Genomic DNA, 24460 nt, shown 5'->3' with positions numbered 1-24460 from the left:
GAGGACTATTAATGGACTCAAGTGGAAGGGCTCGTAGGACATAGGACCAATAAGGACACTAAACTGCCCACACCGGTTGAACGTCATTGGTTGGCCTAGTGCGAAGATTCGTATAAGTCGTATTCGGATTGGTAGATAAGTCGTGTGATCGAAAAGTCAGACATCCAAGGTCATAACAATTGGCGACGGGGATTTTGGCAAAAACAAAATAATTGGGAGACGCAAGGTCATAACAGAAAGATTTAAGTAAACAATACCCAATGAATTTATAAGTTTATAATTACTCGACAATTAAACTTGGTAAATTCCGAGTTGTTTTTTTGTTGCGTAGATACTAAAATTTAAATTAAATATTTGTACACTTAAATGAATCCATAAGAAGCTCAATAACTTTGTGGTGACCTACTTTTATCAACAGAACGCGATTGGTTTAATGGAAACAATTATTATTATTATAACCAATTGTACCAGTGATTGTTTCACTGTACTTGTTTGTTTAACTGTACTAAAGACATACTTACTTCCGTTGATTGTGACCTTGCACACACGTTTGCTCAGTGATTTCGCTTGTACTTCTTTGGCACGATCTCGATATTCTTTCGATACCACAAGATCTCCAACAAATATATCTCGCTACAACCTCCAATCACCTTCTGATATCTGGTACGCAACCTTCTTGTAGTGGTGATCATAGTCAACAGCGACTCGACGCCACACTACAACTTAATGTTCTATGAACATTTATCATCTGACCGAAACAGGCTCATCATTTAAAGTTTTGAACAAGATAACTGGATAATTAACTAAGGTAGTAGATTTTCGTGTTCTTTGAATAGCTAAAGCTTTTCCTATGTATTTCTTTGTTTCTATCCTCAATAATTCATCACTGTTTTCATCAAACATTGTATTAGTTGTTGTTGTAGCAGAATATTTACATTGGCAATTACTCAGAGTTGATGATGTGTTTGCTAAAAAGAGAAAACTTTACTGAATGTAGCTGTACCTAAAGATCGATCTGAAGTTTCTAAAAATATATTTTTCTAATGCTTGCTGTCAACTTGGTGAAATGTAAAATACAAATAACAGAACCTCATTCTATTCTCTCAAGATTTTACTATTTAAACTTCAAACTCAACTACAGTAGTTTACAGTTTAAATGCATTTGAGAACATTTGAATTCACCTTAAAAAGGGTGGAAAAGTGATGACCTTTTTCGAAAATCAAATTAGTTGTCAAAAGGTTATTAGGTACTCTAAAGTTTTTGGAACGTCTACACATACATATGGAACACAGAACCATGATATTTCGGAATTCAGAAGCACCTGACAATAAACCAGCTGAAGCACTGAAGTTACACATATAAGTAACTGCACACGTGCTCTACGTTCTATTCAGTAAGATTTGGAAGCAAGGACAAGTGCTGACAAGCTGGAAAGAGTGATACTTCATTAAGATACAGAAGAAAGGAGATCTAAGTAAATGTGAAAACTACAGAGGTATCACATCACTATCAGTACCAGGAAAGATTTTCAAGTGGGTGTTACCTAATCCAGGAAAAGATTCAGTAGGGAGGCCATCTTTGACACAAACAGGCTGTATTATAAGGTACGACCACGTATCGACTTAAATCGACACGCTATGGATCAATCATGAGAATTAGATTGGACAAAATTCATCGACATATATCAAACTACTTGATCGTTAGAAATCATTCGACAGGGATGATAGGAGAGTCTCTTGGAATCGTCTTCGACAGTGCGTTTTACCTGGGAAGATTGTCAACGTCTAAATGAAATGCTAAAGCAAAATGAACTTCAAAGTCATCCATGGATGCAGTTCACATATGCAACTTAGGTCAAGTCTTCTATCTGATAAAACTCTTTACTCACTTTTTCTCTTTCTTGTGGTTGTTTCCTGGATTATGGAGACTCTCATATCTGAAGGGGCGAGGAATACAAAAAACAACTTGAATGCAGCTAGACTATTTGGACTGTACAGATGTCCTAGCTCTCTTATCCTACACACGGCAACAACTTCGGGTAAAGGTAGCCAGTGTAGCAACAGCTTCTGCATCAGTAGGCTTCAAAATACAAAAGGGAAAAAGCAAAACCCTCAAATACAACGTCGAGAAAACCAATCTAGTCACACTCGATGGAGAAGCTCTGAAAGAGGTGAAAATCTTCAAATACTTGGGCAGTATCATTTTCAAACATAACTGATCTGATAAAAATGTAAAGGCACGGATTGGCAAGATAAGAGCAGCTTTCCTAAAATTGAAGAACACTCGACATTGAAAGACCTATCAAAGAACACCAAATTTAAAACAATCCTATTGTATGAGGCCAAAAGTTGGCGAATCACCACAGATATCACTAAGAAATTACAAGTATTTATAAACAGCTTTCCAAGCAACATACTTCCGATCTGTTAGCCAGAGACAATCAGCAATTATCAATTGTGACAGAACAAACCAGCTTCCAGTTGATCAGGAAGACAGGAAAAGGCGTTTGAGGTGGATAGAACACATTAAAGAAATCACTGAACTAGATAGCAAAGTAAACCATAACTCAAAATCTTCAAGGGAAATGAAAAGAAGACAGATCAAAGAACACATAAAACCTTATATTTAAGGTGGGCGTCTAAAGAATTCGTATCACTTGATGACATTTAGAAAGAAGGGCTCAAGATGGAGTTAGTTCATAGAAATCTAAATTAGAAATATACATATAAACCTGTGATTACCTGCTTTTATAAAAATGAATTTTACGCTTAAAATATCGTGACATTTCGGAAAGACAACAATGTAATTTGCTTTATTATAAACTTGAAGTGAATTTATAAATCTGTCAAAATTGTCTTACGTATAGAATAATATTTTTTTTTTTTACAGTAATCAGAAGTCACTAGGGTAGTCACTTTGGATAGTACAGCTAGTTGAGTGCATTAGTTGACTATACAAAATGATCTGACTTTTATCCAACTAGATATACAGAACTGATAATGTCACCTTTTTGGCGTTGGATTTACATAGAAGATCCAATGAATGTTTCCAAATCCGCAATTGAAAGTACTATGCACTGCATAGATATCATAATTATCGAAAATAATTTATGTTTGAATATAACTGGTGGCGAGACTACAATTTATGGACGAACCAATCAGGTAAAAGATTGCAGGTCTCTGATTTTGGCGTGAAATTCATCCATCCATTTGGCTGCATAAAGTTTTGGCATTATAGCTGATGTTTCAGTTTGTGATGAAAACCCTAAATCCAATTCGTAACCCTAACCATCAACTGTAAATCATAATTCTGATTTCTCATACTGGTCGATAACCCTGATTTGGTCTCAGATGTTAGGTGAACACTCTCAAAGTCAATTTAGCTGAAAGGTTGTCCATAAATTATAGTCTCACCTAACTGGTTATCAATCTGGTTTTGCCTTATTTACGGAACGTTTTGCTTATCTATCCCGGGTATTAATATCAGCTTTTGATTTTTTTTTGAGTTCATTTCCATCTCTTTATTTTAACTGGTTAAATTCAACCTACCGCATGTCATAAAATTGATTAATTTACCTATTCAAAAACTGAACTAAATATTCAGTGATTTCAAGTTCCACTATCCGTTTTTATACTATTCTGTTTTCGAGATTACATGATTCCATTGATCCACCTTTGAGAAATAATCCCAAGTTATCTAGACGTAGTAACTAAGTAGGCTACATGATGTCGTTTGAAGCGAGTGGTGCTGGGTTCGAGTCCTCGGCTAAAACTTATCTATTTGTATTTAATGTATTGTATTTAGGCTGAATTTCAATTTTAATTCTCATATATCTATATCTATCTATCTATCTATCTATCTATCTATCTATCTATCTATCTATCTATCTATCTATCTATCTATCTATCTATCTATCTATCTATCTATCTATCTATCTATCTATCTATCTATCTATCTATCTATCTATCTATCTATCTATCTATCTATCTATCTATCTATCTATCTATCTATCTATCTATCTATCTATCTATCAATCTATCTATCTATCAATCTATATATATATATATATATATATATATATATATATATATATATATATATATATACATAATTTGTTATTGATGAAGTTTTGTTCTCTGAGCTGGATGATTTGGTCATGGAGCATTCATAGTTCTTCTGAACGACATGATCATCAGCACAAACTTCAGGTAGAAATGTTGATGATGTCGTTCGGAAGAACAATGAAAGCTCTACAAACAAACTATCAAAATCATCCATCTGAGCTACAAATCTTCTCCATCATATCAAAATGTATGATTTGTTTATGATAGAAACTTATTTATTTATATTATTTTAGTGATAAAGTTTCTATAGATTTGGCTACATTAAAATTTATAATATTTTGACAATTAGACAATAGAAACCATTGAGGTTAGACATTAACACCACTGGGTGCTCGACGGTTCAGTGGTCCAGTAGGTTAAGCGTTCGCGTGCGAGACTGAAGGCCCTGGGTTCGAATCCTGCGAGCGGAATCGTGGACGCGCACTGCTGAGGAGTCCCACAATAGGAAGAGGCGGCCGTCCAATGCTTCCAGGTTTCCTATGGTGGTCTAACATCAGTCGGTTGGTGATCTCAATCCAAAAAAGGTACCATTGAGTCTTCACAAACTACTCTTCTTTTTTTTCAGTAAAAGTTTTCAATTCATCCAATTATTTTGTCAATTATAGAAGGGTAACCATTTGACCAAAATAAAAATGAAAAGTACAAATAGATACAATAAAATTTGATTAAAATTTACAAACATGAATCCATGATGATCAAATCAATAATTCACAAATTGAATAATTAAAAATCAATTGAGATATGTTCATATGGAAATGAGTAGTATACAACTGCATAGAAACAAATAATCTCTAATTGATTCAAAATTATACTATACAAAGTTATAGTTAAAGGTAATCATCACACATTTCGGTTAAAGTGATTAAAGTTGAATCAAATAAAAAATAAACTATAATGAACTAAGATGATATCATTTCTAATTTTATAGATTGATGGATTTATTTTCATTGATAAATCGGTTATTAATTATTATAACTAATACGCTATGAAAAACGGTTGTTAAGCGTCATGTTCACAAAGGATTTTAAGCGTATAGTACTATCTAGTCTAATTTACTTGCTGACTTACTCTTGTTACTCCCAATGGAACATAGACCGTCGACCAGCATTCGACAACCTATTCTGTCCTCGGCCTTTCTTTATAATTCTATACGATTGTTGTTCATTCTTCTCATGTCTGTCTCCAGTTCTCGGTGTATTGTGTTCATTGGTCTTCCTCTTCTCTTTTATTAAGCCTTGAGGATTGCAAGTGAGGGCTTGTCTTGTGATGTAGTTGATTGCTTTCCTCAATATGTGTCCTATCCACATCCAACACTTCTTTCAGATTTCTTCCTCCACTGGAATCTGGTAAGTTCTCTTCCACGTTAGCCAGAAAAAAAATAATCTAGTCTAAAGTAAATGATAAATGGTAATGAATAAAATATTCACTAATGACAAATTAGCTTCATTTTACTGATACTGTTTTATAGATTTCGTAGGCTGTACAATATGTTATCGGGTATTTTATGATTTATCAAACAGTTGATGCTTTACATTTAATGAAATATCCAATGAGATATCCAATCAAATATAATTATATTCTATTTGATTGAGATCATGAGAGTCAGTTGAAGCTACATCACCATGGAAATCCTGGAAGCACTAAACGGCCGTTTCGTCCTATTGTAAGACTCCTCAAAAGTGTGCATTCATGATCCCACTTCGTGAGATTCGAACCCATGACCTATTGATCACGTGCAAGAACGCTTAACCTCTAGACCACTGAGGCGGCCGGCATCCAACGGTTTTAATGTCTAATTTCAACTAATCCATGAAATTGAACGACACATCCACCATTGTCATCAGTGAATTACTATCTTACAACAGACCTGGTTGAACTCTACTGGTTACTGCTTCTCACTAGAGCTCCAGGATATCCTTCTTGAATGTAGTCACTAGTGAGCATATATTGATGAATATCAGAAAGGGTTTTGTGGAGATTGTAGTAATTTCAATAACTGACTCATGATCTCAACTATTAAATTACTATAATCTCTACAAAACCCTTTCTGAATACATAATTCTTATTTTATGGGTTTTTTTCCCATTCTCAAGTAGATTGTTTAGTTTCTTCTTTTGTTTTGTTTTTTTTATGTTACTATCATTTATACTACTTAATCAGATGTAGTCATTTACGCAGATTAATCTACATATGACTGAAGAAAAAAAATAATAATAAGACAAAACAAATTATACTACTAATCGGAAATTTCGACGTTTCTGAATTAGTTCAAATGTAGATCTATAAAGAAGAAAAAACGCAAAAAAAGAAAAAAACAAAAACACAAAAAAAAATCAATTATTTTTCAGAGAGAACTTTCACGTGTTTTACCCTCGAAAAGGAAAAAAACAAAAAGAGAAAAACTTTTCATTTCCATTTACATACCACAACATTCATTGGTTAGTTATTGTAAAATAGTGAAAGAGAGAGAGAGAGAGAAAGAGAGGGGTGGAAGGGAGAATGAGAGCAAGAGACAAAAAAAAGAACCAACCCACCCCAAAAAAACAACTGAATTTATGACAATAATGAATATTGAAATTTTTGTTTATTGTAAAGCTTTTAGTTATTTTATTTCTATGTATCTCTTGTCTTAGAAACAAAATAATTCAGACGATAAGAAAAGAAAAACAGAAATTAGACAAAACTATCCTTTTTTTTCTTCGGTAGAAATTTTTCTTAGTTTTTTTGCGTTCTCATTAAAGAATACTTAGACATAGATATTTGTGTGTCCTATCCACTTCCAACGCTTCTTCTAGATTTCTTTCTCTGGTGGGATCTGGGTTGTTCTCTCGCACTGTTCTCATTAAAGAATACTTAGACATAGATAGACAATGTTTATTTGTATTCAGTTTCATTTCTCATTTTCCAATGTTTCATCATCTTGATATGAATTTGTTTTGCTTTTTGTTGTTGGTGTTGTTTTAATACATAGAAATGTATTAATTATAATCACGAAATAGGAAAGAAAGTTTATTGATATTATTTAAGAGAATTAGATAATGTAATTGGCATACATTACTTAATTACTTAGTTATTTAGTCTTGTTACTCCCAATCGAGCGTAGACTGCCGAACAGCATTCGAAAACCCATTCTGTCCTCAGACTTCCTTTCTAGTTCTGTACAATTGTTGTTCATTCTTCTCATGTCTATATCCATTTCTCAGTGTATTGTAGAGAGCCCTTTTCGACAACATCGTTCGATCTACATGGCGATTAAATAACTGGCCTACATAAAAGATTCATGTAAATATTTACCATTCTCTCAGAAAAATAAAATCTCATATTGAATCGGTAAAAGTTCATGTTTGCAAGATTGAAAACAAAAGTCGATGTTTCTAATAAATTAATTGACTTTTCGTATATATTTTATGTTAAATGGAATTCATCAACTTAACTTATGATCGAGATCATGAACCGATTGATGTTAGACCACCAATGAAAACCTGGTAACACGGAACAGCTATTTCATCCTATCGTAGGACACATCAACAGTGAGGATTCACCATCCCGCTCGCGGGATTTAAACTCAGGACTTTCAGTCTCGCGCACAACTCCATACTGTTAGTTAACCTATGACTGTGATGAAGTAAATGCTCAAATGATTCTTTTTGATCATTTCAAAGTAATAAAGTAAATTATGTAAATGAGATAATCATATAAATCAATTAGCGATCATAATCTCATTGTTTACAAATCCAATATATAGCTTTATCTTACCGAAATGAATTAACTACATAAATCATATGACATTCATTTTCTTACTCTTCAATATATTTTAATTCCCATAAGTCAGAGATAAGTAATTAGATAACAGAATATGTTTGGAATCCTCAAAAAAAGGAAGACAAATAATGGTTACATAACTAAAAAGAAACCTCATCTAATATACACACGAAAGTCTATTCGATTGAATGAAATCTGTACAGTTTGTATATATAATAATCATTTCTTTGTATACTGTTCTCTATGCTTACTTGATGTTTTACAATGTATCCAAAAGACACTATTTCATTGTTATTCGAACCTAGCATCTAATAGCTTACGTATAACAGAAACATGAACATATTTCGGTACTGAATACTAAATTTATCTGTTATATATCAGATAGAGACAGGTATCTACCTCATTACAATAGACGGTTTAGGTTAGACATTAACACCGTTGGATGCCGGCCGGCTCAGTGGTCTAGAGGTTAAGCGTTCACACATGAGACTGAAGGTCCTGAGTTTGAATCCCGTGAGGCGGGATCGTTCAAAAAACTGTGTTCAAATCACTACTATCCATAAATAGAGGACAGTTACAGGATGCTTTATCTCTAAGCAATTTGTTTTTCTCATAGTACACTGTGTGTTAACTAAATAATTCTATAAATGAAAGTTCCTGTTTCAATTATATATATCTCAATAAATCCCAAGCAAATAACTGTCACTTCTAATTCGCTTTAAACCAACTATTAGTTTATTAATGGGGGATGAATCCGTACACGTCACATCAACTCCCAAGTGTATCAGGTTAAGTTTATTATCAAGAATAGGACTGACATCCTAGTTAACTGATATTTTTTTCAAAACTATTTTAATATTTCAAAAGGAAATATCAATTCTTTATATACAATTCATTAATATACCCTAGAGAGTAGAAACAATCCAAGTTTTATAATAAGCCACTTTACATATTATAGCTTATAAGTCCATTAGACAACTAATAATAAAGACTCATAGAGAAATTCTACAAACTTATCTTAAATATCAAAGACAGTTATTCTCATTAGTAGTAGTAATAGTAGTAGTATAATGGACGAGAACACAAATCAGGACAATCAAACCAAACAGTAAATACTTCATTTACAAAATGTCAGTCAATCGTCTCACACTTCATTGTTCTTTCATTTCCACAGCAATTGTTCTCTGTTTTCATTCTTCTTTCTTTAATCTTCTTAATCTTTTACTTTCAGGTATTTCACTTTCGATAGATAAAACATACTACTTATATCTATCGACATCAGTAGTTTACATCACATAAGTAGTGATCTCATGGAAACTACCGATTTACTTGTATAGTTGATTGTTCAATTAAAAATGAATCAATTTTGTGCAATATAGTAATCATTTTCTCAATTCATTGACCGTAAAGAAATTAGTTTAGATTGACTAGAAAGAATGCTTCTTCTAAGAGTTGACTACAGAATTATAACAACAAACCTCTTCAAATAAATGAAGTCTTTTTTTCATTAGCATATTCATATTAATCTCCTCTAACATATCATAACTGGTATTTAATTATACATATATGGATATCACTTTCGAGTAAATTTCAAGTTTAATTGGTAACCTATCACTGAGTACATATAACTCAATTCTTTTGATTTAAGTAATCGTTCATCAGACATTATCAGCAACAACCTATTGTGGGAGAGAACAAACCAGATTCCAGTGGAGGAAGAAATCTGAAAGAAGTGTTGGAAGTGGATAGGACACATATTGAGGAAAGCAATCAACTACATCACAAGACATGCCCTCACTCTCAATCCTCAAGGCTTAATAAAAGAGAAGAGGAAGACCAATGAACACAATACACTGAGAAATGGATACAGTCATGAGAAGAATGAATAACAATTGTATAGAATTAGAAAGGAAGGTCGAGGACATAAAGTGTTGTCGAATGCTGTTCGGCAGACTATGCTCCATTAGGAGTAATAGGAGTAAGTAAGTAAATAAGTAACCAACTGTGAGATTGTAGCCAGTTGGTTTGAGGATGCAACTTATTTATAAAGTGAGAGTTTATTTTACTCAATTATTTGAAATCTTTTATTGATGAATTTTAATAAATATACCAAACAGATTAACAAAATTTTCTTTATCTTATCTTTACAACATAAATTTCATATTGAAAAAAAAGATAGTGAGACTATCATTTATGGACGACCTTTGAGTGACGTCAGACTGACTTTGAGAGTGTCCACCTAATAACCACGACCAAATATGGATCATAAACTTCTGTGTTGATTAGGGTTAGGAATTAGATTTAGGGTTTTTATCACGAACAGTAACATCAGCTATAATGCCAAAACTCTAGTTAACCGAGTGAATGAGTGAATTTATTGCCAAAATCTGAGACCTGTTATCTTTTATCTGATTGATTCGTTCATTAATTATTACTTACTTACTTACGCCTGTTACTGCTCGTGAAATAGCATAAGCCACTCACCAACATTATTCATTCAACCCTGTCCTGAACAATTCTTTCCAGCTCCTTCCAGTTGTTATCCATCCTTTTCATATCTGCTTCTATTTCCCGACCTAATGTGTTCTTCGGCCTTCCTCTTTTCCGCTTCCATTCAGGATTCCAAGTTAGTGCTTGCCTCGTGATGCAGTTTGGTGATTTGCGTAATGTATATCCTATCCATTCCCGTCGTCTTTTCCTAATTCCCTCTTCATCTGGAAGCTGGTTTGTTCTCTCCCAAAAAAGGCTGTTGCTGATGGTATCCACCAATGAGTGTTTAGTATCTTGCGTAGACAACCATTTATAAATATTTGTACCTTATTGATGGTGGTTGTTGTAGTTCTCCAAGTTTCAGCTCCATACAGTAGAACTAACTGTATTGACGTTCGTATTGAAGATTGTGAGTTTGATATTGGTTGACAGACTGTTGTTTTGAGTTGCATATGTTGTTCAATTGTAGGAATGCTCTCCCTGATTCGCCAATCCTCGCCTTTACGTCTTCATCTGAACCTCCTTGTTCATCGATGATGCTGCTGACCAGATATGTGAAGGATTCTACATCTTCCAGAGTTTCACCATCAAGTGTGACTTGGTTGGTGTTGTATTTGAGGACCTTGGTTTTTCCCTTGTGTATGTTGAGGCTTATTGATGCAGACCATGAATTATAGTCTCGCCAAAAAACAACAAACTTGCATTTTCAATACATACTTGATTATTTACTATAAAGTTTAACAATTTCCATTATAAATCATTTATGACTAGTAAATCTTTCACAGTTTTATTCACTTAAAACAAAACTAAGTAAATATACCGGCAATCAATGAATGTTTTTTTTAAAGACTTTTATTATAGATGAAGAGGAAGTGCAACTAAACTTACCGATCACTAAATAGGGATCGTTGTAAATAAACTTAATTCCGGTTTCCTAATTTCGACAATTCACTTATCAACCAATCACAATGAATTATGATTTCCTTCATTTTGTGAATAATGGTGGTCTACTTGACTGATTCTATGTGTTGCTGAAGTATTTTAATCTTTCATTGAGTCGAATTTCTGTAATTTTATTTGATTCTATGAATGTTTGAGTTATTTCTTTTGAATAAGCTATGCTTTCTCGATTCTTCCTAGGAATACTCATGTCAATGTATTCCTTTCGATATGTTTAAGTGTTTTGTATCATAAAATGTTGATCCATTTTCTTTTGAGTAGGCCCCCGAATGCCGTAGTATGGTCGAGAGTGGGGTGGGTTCGCCCTCCCTCTCGAAATGCTCTCACACGGCCACGCGTGTACAGCCTCTGCCATGGACTTCTTACTCATTGCCTTCTCGTGGCGGGGGTGTTGTTTACGAAGTTGAGAGGACGAAAAGGGAATGTCCGGCGCTTTAACCGGACCCCAAACCAAATCAATGTTGCACAAGGGCTCCAGTATCCTGAGGGAACAAATGGCGTATGAACCAATCGTTGGTCACCGGCTACCATGGGACTGCATATCCTCACAATGCTCTGTTGCCTTGTGGGTCAGACATTTAGGTCAAAGGCTCGGAGTGTGGCCTCCTAAGAAAACCACTTGCTTTGCTCTCGGCATCCGGGCAGTATCCCAGCCCTCACACAAATCGAATGATTTATGTAGCGCATATGTATTTGGTGCCTCCCTGTACCAATGTTTATGTGTTTAAATAAATAAGTAAATAAAATAATTTTCTTGTAGATGTCGGCACTAGGATAAGTGTTTTTTTATCGAGAACCGTTTGTTATTATCTATAGTATGAAAAATAACCCTTTCATGTTAACAAGTCAAACTAATACTGAGTGTCCAGTTGTTGTCGGTACATGTGATTCATTTGAAAGAATTATGAGACCTAGGTACCTAACAACATAGGACCAGGTCAGAGATGTTATCAATCTCTTGCAGAAGATTCGTTATTGAAATTATACCATACAACATTAACAGATTACTTGAATGTATTACGTGGTGCGTGAAAGCAAGTTGAAAAACCAAAAGCCATAAATCCGCTCTTAGTATGTTTTGCAGGTTCGTTGTCTTGACCATAAACGGAAACCAGTAGGCCATGGTCAGAGACTGGAAGTGTAAATAACTATTACTATGCCCACATCTTCATATACCAACGTTTTCCGGTTGTCAAGCCGTATTTCACTTGTGAAATGATGTCACCCGATATATAATAGTTTCATCTAAGATGATGCACAACCATCCTTGCAAGAAAGAGTTTCTGACAATTTTATATAACTGTATTCAATAGCAAAACCATGAGTATCAATATATAGAAATATTATCACTAAGTTTGTACTGTATTTGATAGTAATAAAAGTAAAAATTGTAAAGTACTTTATGATAATAATATCTTTTAGGTCACACATATACTTCTCAAAGCATTTTATTACTATTAAAGGTCAATTAACTGAAGGTTCAAGTAAACAAACTAATAAAGGAGAGAAAAAATCAACATATAGAAACAATAAGAAACTGTATCATTACTTTAGGCTATAAAATAACTTAAGGATTACTAAGACAAATTTAAGGATATGACCAATTGTTTTTTCAACAGTTGAGATTACTACAATCTCCACAAAACCCCTTCTGATACTAATCAACATATGCTCACTAGTGACTGGGTTCAAGAGATATATCCTGGAGTTCTAGTGAGAAGCAATAACCAGTGGAGTTCAACCAGGTCTGTTGTAAGATAGTAACTCACTGATGACAATGGTGGATGTGTCGCTCAATTTCGTGGATTAGTTGAAGTTAGACATTAACACCGTTGGATGGCGGCCAGCTCAGTGGTCTAATGGTTAAACGCTCACGTTCGAGGCTGATAGGTCCTGGGTTGGAATCCTGCGAGTCGGGGTCGTGGATGAGCACTGCTAAGGGGTCTCACAATAGAACGAAACGGCCGTTCAGCTTCAATTGACTCATGATCTCAACTGTAGAAATCACTCCAATCTCCACAAAACCCCTTCTGATACAAATTGTTTTTTGTACACATAAAGTAGGGGAGGGGTAGTGATAAATGTACGAATAGCCAAGGCTTCTCTATAAATCTAAGAATTCATGCTTGACAATTTCGATAGCAACTATGTGTATTGTTAATGATTGTTCGAAATGTATAGCGTAAATACATCACAGTGTTGTTGTTTTTTTCTTCAGATCAACTCCATCTTCTCGTTACCCTATGGAAATTGATAAAAGGGATTAATTGCATTAAACAATATCTTTTTATCGGATCTACCGACTTAATTAATCGTTTAATGACTAGGGTTTAAGTACATATTTAACTTTGTTTTATCATTTTAATTGATGATCATCATTGTTAAGTCTACAATTAATCTAATTCTATATTTTCTAAAAAAAGAGTAAAAGAAAAGTATAATATCTGATTAATAAACGTATTAATTGGATAATGACTACATGTTGCCTAGGACAGAGTGGGTTGGAGAATACTGGTCGGCGGCCTATACTCCATTAGGAGCAACATACGTAAATAAGTAACACTATGTGTTAATTGACTTGGTTGATAACATAAATCATCATCAAGTTAATTTAGTTAACATAAATAACACTTGAGAAATACTAAATTTAAATGACTGTCCATTAAGTACTGGTTCTCAACTGTTTCCCAGATAATATTAGACCATGATAAAAACTTCATACATTTCTGCATCTTTTCTTGATTAAAGTTACAATCATTTAAAAATCACTAGTGTTGGGGATGGTTGGAAGAATGTTAGGGGCGGCCAAACCAAAACGTGACATCAGTCCATGAAGTCACCAACCTCTAGATTGAGCCATGTTATTACATGTAGACTACTTGATTGGGGTCCGTATGACTATCGTAATCAATGGTTGGAGACTCTGTGTGATATGGCTCAGAATCGATCACAATGGCGTAGGCGTATATAATCTCTGTCTTCCCTTAATCTATGGGATTAAAATCGCTTCATGTCTTTCTTTCTACGAACTAATCCTTTCTTCCTGTACTATATCCTTATTGTAATCTTCCTTTTATATATTATTACCTCTAAATTAACTACTTTCATAAATTCGTGGTCCATCTTGTTGTGCTAATGAGGTATGGCAACTTGGATCGATGCATATATGTGCCTAGTCCCACATTGTAGCTGATTGACTGACTGACATTTAAAACTCATTCCAGTAATAAGTAACGTTGGTAACTTTTCGTTCCGACACCCTGTGATTTTATTTTATCATTGAGTTTAATGTACAGAGCCATTTAGAAGGCAATATTAGTGTGATATCTACTTCATAATGACCGTTTTTCTTATTTTACAGAAGGGGATTCATGGTCTAATAAGTAGCAATACATATCCAATCATCATTAGGATCCACTTACTTTTCATCTAGAACTCAAAAAATATTTCATTTCGATAGTAAACTTTATCAAAACGTTATGGACTACTTGCAAGTAGATAGATTAGGTCATACAAATAAATAAGATGAAAATGATTATTCAAATACCATTTCATGTTGTAGGTTTTAGACGACATTTTATAAATAGCTGATAAGTTGCAGGACTGTATTTACCATCTTTCGAAGCGATTTGATAAACATACAAAAGCTTCGGTTTTAGGAGAAATGTAGGTTTGAGAGGTATGAAATCTAGTGAGAAAAATTTGATCGATACCCTAATTAATTTCAGTTAGTGAACAATAACAACTGCTGTGAGATGTTAATGTAGTATCCTATGAAATCAAAAACATGGGCGGGACAACATTTTGGTAGCATAGACTCCGAAGAATACCCTTCCTACATCTTTACATTGATTTATTTAACCTCTTTGTAGTGTCGCATAAGTCATTAATCAATCATTGGCTACAGATTAGTTCATTCGTTCGATATCTATAACTTGAAATGAACAGTAGTCAATTAAACCTACGTACACTGAGTGCGATGAAGTACAACTCCAGGAATAACATACATTTTTTTACAATTACATGACGATATCAGTTGAGATGCATTCATTCATTCATTCTGGAAATTAGTAGCCCATAAAAGTCGATCGTTCTATCAGAACCTTGAATAAACTCAGCTCTTAACTATAAGTAAACTGTAACTACACAGATATATATGACTTGTATGACCTAGAATAAGAATGTACTGATTATAATGAGATAAAAAAAAACTATTTTACAATACTCAATACTTGTTAAGTTCACGGTGTACGTTCAGTCTGAAGGAAACCTTTAATGATGACATACAGCTTGATATTCATTTCAATGTAACTACTCATTAGATTGATCTAAGTCATATGTTTTGAGCATTAATCTGATCAATTTCAATCGATTAATTTTACAAGAATTTAATTCAAATCAATCAAATAGATCTTGATCACTGATCACAAATCCAGTTGATTCGATCATTAATTTATTCGATCAATTAATATGTTACAGTATAGTGATCAGTTGAATTTCTTCCATGTTGTTATCTTTCTACTAGCTATTCAACAAATCTATGCACCAGTTACCTTATCAAATCCTGCATATCAAAGTTCTTCAGTTAATTATATATCAACTAACGATCAGTGGCAGGAGGTTCCAGAACCAACTAATATATTTGATATTGTTAGGAACCAATCACCAACTTATCAAAATAAAGTTTCAAATTCATTTGGCTTAAATCCAGTTGTTGGTGGGAATGGATATAGAGTTCTTCGTTCTGATGATGAATCTGTGGCATACGTTATACCATTGAGAACAGCACAAAATACATTTCCGATAGACAATGATCTAGAAGATGATGAATTAGAGACATGGATTCACCAAATAAGTGGATTTGACAATAGACGAAATGAATATGTATCACCTGGTCAAACGATGTGGAACACTCAATTGTATACAGGTTGGAACGTGCCACATCAATCGAATACCTTAAGTTTTCACCACCATTCACCACCACGAAGACGACTTCTGACTCCTAGTTACGCTGCATCTGTTCCATATCAGAATAGAAGGAATTCACTTTCAACTAGTTACCCAAATGCCTTCATAACACAACAAACCAACTTTCCTCCACAAAGATCTAGCCTCGGGCCACCGGTAGACATTATTCGACAAAATAGGTACACTGGATTCCAACCTAATCAGCAAACATCGATTTATACTCCAAACATGTTTATCAGACGACCTTTTAATTCTTATAGAAGACAAATGTCCTTATCTTACTTGATTCCGAACTATCAAGCATTGAATAAAGCAACTTTTCGTGGATACAGACCAACTACACCATCAGGCGGCAATCTAAATTACCCAACACTAGGGACCACAAGCATATATAACAGTACAAGAAGATCAACTTTTAGCTAGTAAGTGTATATGGATCTAACTGGTTAAAGTAACGAGACACATTTTCAATTAACCTTTTCAAGTCATGTTTATTTCTCAATAAAATATCATAAACAATTTTGTTTCATTACCTGTGTTTGATTTATAATGTTGAGTGTGATTGTATTTATGTAAGTTGATGACTTGACATATTTTGATAAATAGGGAATTCAATATCATCGAAAGGTGGATCTGATTTCGTAGTAGTACTTCCACATGAAATACCAACATTCTAATGAACCTTTTGTGTTGGATTTTATGAGTCAGATAATAATTGATAATCTGATTCATAGTATTTTCTATTTTTCATCTACGTACGTCAATAAATACTGTCAAAAGATAATCTGTCAAATGAATCAATGAACCTTTTAGTCCAATACTCTCTACCGATTGTTGCTACTTTGACGTAGTGGTTGAGCTTGTCTATCGTGATGAACCAATCGATTCTTATATTATAATTTGGAACGTTACACAAACGACTTGGTCATTTAGAGGATTTAACTAACGATAAGATCATTTATATTCCTACAAAACAAATGATACGGCTAAAAAAAATTATTTAGCTGAATTTCTCTTGGCGTTAATTTTAATTTGAAGAGTTTCCGACACCACTTTTAAAACTTTAGAAATTCCTGTAGCATTGAACAACTTTGAAAAGATTTGTCCGCGATTACGACGTTCACTAATCGACTTGGAAAACTTAGTAAAGACATTGAATTGTTTCAGTTCCTTTTGAGTAGCAGTGAAATCCTGTTTAAGATGAATATCTCTCTCTAAATACGAAATGCTTATTTAGAACTGGTCTGCTTTATCTCCAAGACCGATCATAATTGATGAATTAGTTGAATGGTAACTTCTAACCTGTGTCTCTGTGGAATAGGCGAGAAATTCATCTATCGACTAGAGAACAAGTTTACTATCCAATAGTTCATCCTCATTACCCAATGGTTGTGATACATGAGATTGAACAAAGACGATACTCTTTCCTTGTGAATTTCGATTACAGATGTGTTTGGAGCATTCCTTGAGTAATGCGTAACGACCAAGTGAGCAGTGTTGAAATTGGGCAGAGAGTACTAGGAGAATGAGGCTAAATTAGTTAATTTGGTTATAAATCTTCATCGACTGTAGTTGGGATGTGTTATGTATACATAACCAAATCGTGATAGGGTAGGGGTATGTTGGACATAATTAAATCCTCGAGATAATACTGTCAAAGTAATCAGGTAAATAAGATACTTGATGAACAAACTAACAGGTTTCACTGGTTCTTTATACAAAAATGATTTAACCGACAGTGTTCACTCTATTGCTTATTAAATATTTCATACTCTAATGGAGCACTGTTCTGAAGTTATGGAAAGTCGTAGCATTTATAAGTGTAACTACTAGTCGTCAAATGGTTAGAAGTGTTGAAATTTAATCGCTTTAAATAATAAACATAGACTAGGCATGACCTTTGCAATAATATGCGACTATTCACTTATTAAGTAACTAAATATCGGGCTTAGTTATACTACAATATAAGGGAGTTAATACATAGGTGGAGTACTCTTAGATATCTTGAAGTCCTTAAACTGATTATTTGTAGATCGAACATATAAAAGTGTGGGACAAAATAGTCTATTATCTCAATGTAACTTCAAGAGATATATCATAATTCCTTCTTTCTTAATTCATTGAACGAAATCATTTCAAAATCAGTTGAATCATCTTAGGCGGCTTGAACTGATTATTAGGGTTCCTTGAAGTACCTTTTATACATGTCAGTTTGATCATTTATTTGAAATAAATAGACATTTCAGTTTATGATATCAAAGGATTCTGATAACTTTCTTATGAATTGAGTCGGTAAATCCCAACCGAAAGACAGAACCTACTGTAATCGGAGAATTTAGTTGTTTAAGAGATCTTCAACTAAAATAGTAAGACTGAATAGCTTATCGATGCCATGTATTAATGAAATAGACAATGTTATATGTGAAAAGTAGTAAACATGAGCATCTGTTACGACATCAAAACTTCGAAACAGTTTTAATAGTTGAGATCATGAGTCCATTGAAACTAGACCACCATGGAAAACCTGGAAGCACTGATCAACATATGTTCACTAGTGATTGGCTTCAAGGTGTACTTCCTGGAGTTCTAGTGAGGAGCAGTGACTAGTGGAGTTCAACCAGATCTGTTGCGAGATAGTAACTCACTGATGACAGTGGTGGATGTGTCGCTCATTTTCGTGGATTAGTTGAAGTTAAACATTAACACCGTTGGATGCCGGCCGGCTCAGTTGTCTATGGATTAAGCGTTCACATGCGAGACTGTTAGTTCCCGGATTGGAATCCCATAAGGTGGTATTATGGATGTGCACTGCTGAGGATTCTCACAATTGGACGCAACGGCTGTTCAGGGCTTTTAAGTTTTCCATGGTAGTCTAGGGTTAAGAAACTAGATTTATGGTGTTCATCACGAACTGACATCAGCTATGATGCCAAAACGCTATTTAGTCAAATGGATAAAAAATTTCGCGCCAAAATGCAAGTAATTTTGTCATAAACCTGATTAGTTCGTCCATATATTATAGTCTCATCAAAAAGTCTGTGGGAATCGAAGTATAATAAGTGAGCTCAATAATAACAATGATTTGAAATTTAATGTTCTTATGATTTTACTAGTGAAATGGATTGTAGTTATTAGTGTAGGTGCTCTTAAAACAGAATCAATGAAGCAATGATCATCGATATAGTAAACAAATGATGATTGTAATTTTAAAGACAGATTATTTACTTACTTACTTACGCCTGTTAATCCTCGTGAAGGAGCATAGGTCGCTCACCAGCATTCTCCATCCAACCCTGTCCTGGGTAATCCTTTCCAGCTCCTTCCAGTTGTTACTCATCCTTTTCATATCTGCCTCTATTATCCGACGTAATGTGTTCTTAGGCCTTCCTCTTTTCCTCTTCCCTTCAGGATTCCAAGTTACGGCGCTTAAAGACAGATTACCTGTCATTATTTCAGTCTTTAAAATTTACTAGTAAATTTATTCATATAGATACACGGTTTAGAATGAAACTGTTTGATTTGACGATAAGGAGTCACTGATTCACCTTGTTGTAGTGTTTGTGGCAAAAGTTCCGTCAAAACAATTTGTGAACCTTTAGTAGTTTTAAATCTGAATCCAGTTAGATCGTATGATGATTGTTCTTGAAATATACATATTGTCAATTCTCGTATAAAATTATCGACTTCACTTGCGTTGGTGTATAACGGATTTAAATAAGTTAAATATGAGAATGAATTTCGAATACGTATATTTCATACAATCGTTGATCCAGGTAGAAAATTGCAGAAGTGAAGAGATTGAAGTGAAATGACGTACAGTGGATATGGCGTGTGAACGAACACCAGTTTCACCAAGCGTGAATCGATATTTATAGTCACACAAAAATACGTCACAGACATGTTCTTTACATGTAATATTGCTTTCTGTATGAATCTGATCATGCCTGTAAATTGTCATAGTGGCTATCAGGACTCAGTAGCTGAGTGGATAACGCGTAGCGTTTTAAGCGGATGGTACTGGGTTCGTGTCCCAGAGTGGACATCAACTCTGAGACGCAGGTACATCCAGCTGACGAGTCCCAATTAGGACGAATCGCACGTCCTGGATTCCACTTCTAGCTAATATCCATGACTGCTTACAAAAAGCTTGTGAATTAAGGCAATATCGAGGCATACGCACAGTATGCACATATGCCAATAACAGATTGATCAATTGAAGTCTTAAACCTCAATGGGAAGATACAAGCCAAACAATACCAAGTGAATTGTCATAGTTGTTTTAATTATTTCCAGAATATCATTTCATTTCAGTAACCGACGTATATATAATAAATTGAATGATGTGAATTAACTAATTAAGATTAAAAGTGAGTTTTATTTTAAATGAATGTATCATTAAAAATAGTTATGAAATTAACGATTGTCAAGATGTTTCCAACTGAAAATTTACATCCATAGATTCAAACACTCCCTGGTGTATAAGAAATGCTCTCTTATCATATAACTTCAAAGTTCTGAGTCTAGTTGCGTACTGCTAAAAATGACTAAAGCAGGATAAAACAACTATCCGGTGTTCTTGATCTTCCTCAAATGATATTAATCTTTAGAGAAAACCCACTTTAAGTTTTTCTCCGAGAACGTCACAACAAATTGTTATATTCGGACGAAGAATAAGTGAATAGTAACCTCTAGGATCTATTTGTGGACTATTATTATATATATTCTAATTTTATGACTAATTCCGCCTGTAGCTCTTCTTGAGTTACTGCCGGTCCCAAGCCACGGCAAAGGAGGAGGGTTGAGCATGGGGTTAGCGACCTCATCCAGTAGAAAACTAACTCGCTAAAAAAACGCTAACCAGAATGTTACATCCGAAATTTGGAATTGTATACGGTATGACTGGGTAGGGTTCGCTACCTGAGTTATATACAAGTATACAAGTATTCATAAATAGTTTTTTACGCAAGATACTCAACATTCATTGGTGGATACCATCAGGAACAGCCTTCTGTGGGAGAGAACAAACTAGCTTCCAGAAGAGGAATAAGTTATGAGGAGACGACAGAAATGGATCGGACATACATTACGCAAATCACCAAACTGCATCACAAGACAATCGCCAACTTGGAATCGTGAAGGGAAGCGGAAAAGGGGAAGGCCGAAGAACACATTAGGTCAGGAAATAAAAGCAGATATGAAAAGGATGGATAACAACTGAAAGGAGCTGGAAATGATTGTTCAGGACAGGGTTGGATAAAGAATGGTGGTGAGTGGCCTACGATCTTCCACGATAAGTAACAGGAGTATGTAAGTAAGTAAGTATGTAGTAAGTTTTGCATGACTATTGGGTAACCATATTATATGTGTATTCATGTTCTTTATGTTATGAGCTTTTATTTGATCTATTGACTATTATTATACGATTCATTATTCTTAAGGTATTCTCAATTTATTTGTAACAATCTCTCACAAACATATCCACTTTTTGGCTTGATCTTGTATAATTGTTATTTTCTGTTTTACGGTATGGTGCGGTCTGCTTTGTTAATAAATAAACCTATTATGTCTGATATACATGATTCGTATATCGGATGCTGATATTAGCACTTCAGACTAAGCCGGCTGGGTTAAGAGAGAAGCTACAATCTCGGTGCTCCAATTGACTCTGGACTCCTCATACGGGTTTATGCATCATTGACCTGGTCAGTATGTCAGTGTTCTATTTCGTGATCGCATCACGTGAGAATTAACTGGCCATAAGAACACAACTCAGTCCTAGAATGAACATCAACTCTGGGATGTAGGTATATCCAGCTGACGAGTCCCAAATAGGACGAAACGCGCGTCAAACTGGATTCCACTGCTAACCACTATCCATCTTTGCTTACAGAGTTTGTGACTTAAGGCAATATCGATGTAGTCAGCACAGGATGCACGACGTGGCTATAATTTATGGACGAACCAATCACATATAAGATAACAGGTCTCGGATTTTGGCGTGAAATTCACCCATCCATTTGGCTAAATAGCGTCTTGGCATTATAGCTGATGTCAGTGTGTCATGAAAACCCTGAATCCAATTCCTAACCCTAACCATCAACTGTAAATCTGAATTTCAATTTCTCACACTCGTTTATAACCCTCATTTGATCCTGGATGTTAGGTGGACATACTGAAGGTCACCTCAGCGTCGTTCAAAGGTCGCCCATAAATTATAGTCCTACCGGATGTACATATGTCAACAAGAAACTGATGAATTTCAGTCTTAAAGAACAATCGGAAGATACAAGTAAAACAGCACCAAGTGAATAACACAAATAATTTTGGAAATACATATACCTACAGAATTTACAAATAATGTTATCATGGAAACAAATTTTAAAATAAATTGGAAAAGGGAAAATATTAGTTTGTAATTGAAAGTTATTTACTTAGAAAATTTCAATACTTACTTACTTATATACTCCTGTTACTCCTCGTGAAAAAGCATAGGCCGCTCACCAGTATTCTCCATCCAACCCTGTCCTGAGCATTCCTTTCCAGCTCTTTCTAGTTGTTATCCATCCTTCTCATATCTGCTTCTATTTCCTGACCTAATGTGTTCTTCGGCCTTCGTCTTTTCCGCTTCCTTTCAGGATTCCAAGTTGGCGATTGCCTCAAGATGCAGTTTGTTGATTTGCGTAATGAATGTCCCATCCATTCCCGTCGTCTTTTCCTAATTTCTTCTTCAGCTCAAAGCTGGTTTGTTCTTTCCCACAGAAGGCTGTTGCTGATAGTATCCGGCCATTGGATGTTGAGTATCTTGCGTAGACAGCTATTTATAAATATTTGTACCTTCTTGATGATGGTTGTAGTAGTTCTCCAAGTTTCAGCTCCGTACGGTAGAACCAACTGTTTTGACGTTCGTATTGAAGATTATGACTTTGATATTGGTTGATAGACTGTTGTTTTGAGTTGCATATATTGTTCAATAGTGATTTGTCAATCCTTGCCTTTACGTCTGCATCTGAACCTCCTTGTTCATCGATGATGCTGCTGACCAGGTATGTGAAGGATTCCACATCTTCCAGTGTTTCATCATCAAGAGTGATTGGATTGCTGTTCTTCCTTTGGTTTTCCCCTTGTGTATGTTGAGGCCTACTGATGCAGAGGCTGCTGCTACATTGGCTGTCTTTATCTGAATCTGTTCACGTGTACGTGATAGGAGGGCTAGGTCATCTGCGAAGTCCAGATCGTCTAATTGGTTCTGAGCTGTCCACTGTATTCCGTGTTTTCCTTCAGATGTCGAGGTCTTCATAATCCAGTCGACCACCAGAAGAAAGAGGAATGGAGAGAGTAAACAGCCTTGTCTGACTCCGGTCCTTACTTGGAATGCATCTGTCAGCTGTCCTCCATGCACTACTTTGCACTGTAGTCCGTCGTATGAGTTCCGGATAATATTGGCAATCTTCTGAGAAACTCCGTAGTGTCGAAGAATTTTCCATAATGTTCTTCTATCTACACTGTCGAACGCCTTCTCATTGTCAATGAAGTTGATGTGCAGTGACGAGTTCCACTCAATTTGGTCTTTGCACCATTGATGTTTACGGAATCCAGCTTGTTGATCTCGAAGTTGGGCGTCTACTGAGTCTTTCATTCAGTCTAGTAACAATCTGTTGAAGACCTTCCCTGGTATTGACAGTAGTGTAATACCTCTGTAGTTTTCACATTTGCTCAGATCTCCTGTCTTTGGAATCTTGATGAGATGTCCTTCTTTCCAGTATATCAACACTTGTTCCTCTCCCTAAATCTTTTTGTATAGAAGATGAAACATGTTTATAGTTACTTCAATGTTTGACTTCAACATTTCCATTCACTTGAACTTATTACCAATACTGATAATCAATCAATTGGTTAGTATAGCACTTTTATCAGATTGATACACACATACACACACGCACACACATACACGCACATATATAAAATCGATTTCATTTTTTACACTTTTCTTTATAAAAAGTAACTAAGATTTAATTGGATATCATTTGTAATGTAAATTCCATAAAGTATGGTTCATTTTTATTGTGTTCTAGTTGATTGATCATTGTTTCATTGTGGTTTGTATTGTATTTCTCTATAAGAGAATTGAGTTCACTGATTTAAGAAAAAAAAAAAT

The 24460-nt window shown here is 34.7% G+C and overlaps 3 protein-coding genes across 3 annotated transcripts in view; 2 read left to right on the top strand and 1 right to left on the bottom strand.

The window, feature by feature from the left end:
• Window positions 1-201: 201 nt before the first annotated feature.
• On the bottom strand, window positions 202-24130 carry MS3_00004701 (uncharacterized protein). The gene is made up of 3 exons (XM_051212670.1): window positions 22762-24130; window positions 5194-5513; window positions 202-968 (listed from the first exon to the last, which is right to left on the bottom strand). Exon 1 carries the CDS (start codon window positions 23939-23941, stop codon window positions 23300-23302), a length of 642 nt encoding a protein of 213 aa, XP_051072857.1. The 5' UTR covers window positions 23942-24130; the 3' UTR covers window positions 202-968; window positions 5194-5513; window positions 22762-23299.
• Window positions 15793-16824, top strand: SYT16_3 (synaptotagmin). The gene has a single exon (XM_012943388.2). It carries the CDS (start codon window positions 15808-15810, stop codon window positions 16726-16728), a length of 921 nt encoding a protein of 306 aa, XP_012798842.1. The 5' UTR covers window positions 15793-15807; the 3' UTR covers window positions 16729-16824.
• Window positions 24131-24337: 207 nt separating the features above from the next.
• Window positions 24338-24460, top strand: part of SYT16_1 (synaptotagmin) — a 30870-nt gene continuing 30747 nt past the window's right edge. The window contains exon 1 of the mRNA XM_051212668.1: window positions 24338-24441. The gene's annotated coding sequence lies outside the window, so the exon portion shown is untranslated. The remainder of the gene's footprint in view (window positions 24442-24460) is intronic.

The sequence above is a fragment of the Schistosoma haematobium genome, chromosome ZW (genome assembly GCF_000699445.3).
Source record: "Schistosoma haematobium chromosome ZW, whole genome shotgun sequence".
Lineage (NCBI taxonomy): Eukaryota > Metazoa > Platyhelminthes > Trematoda > Strigeidida > Schistosomatidae > Schistosoma > Schistosoma haematobium.
This window is presented reverse-complemented; position numbering and strand designations above follow the sequence as displayed.

Coding starts and splice junctions, on each gene's coding strand:
- SYT16_3 (XM_012943388.2), top strand. CDS start 15,808: ATGTTACAGTATAGTGATCAGTTGAATTTCTTCCATGTTGTTATCTTT.
- MS3_00004701 (XM_051212670.1), bottom strand. CDS start 23,941: ATGAAAGACTCAGTAGACGCCCAACTTCGAGATCAACAAGCTGGATTC.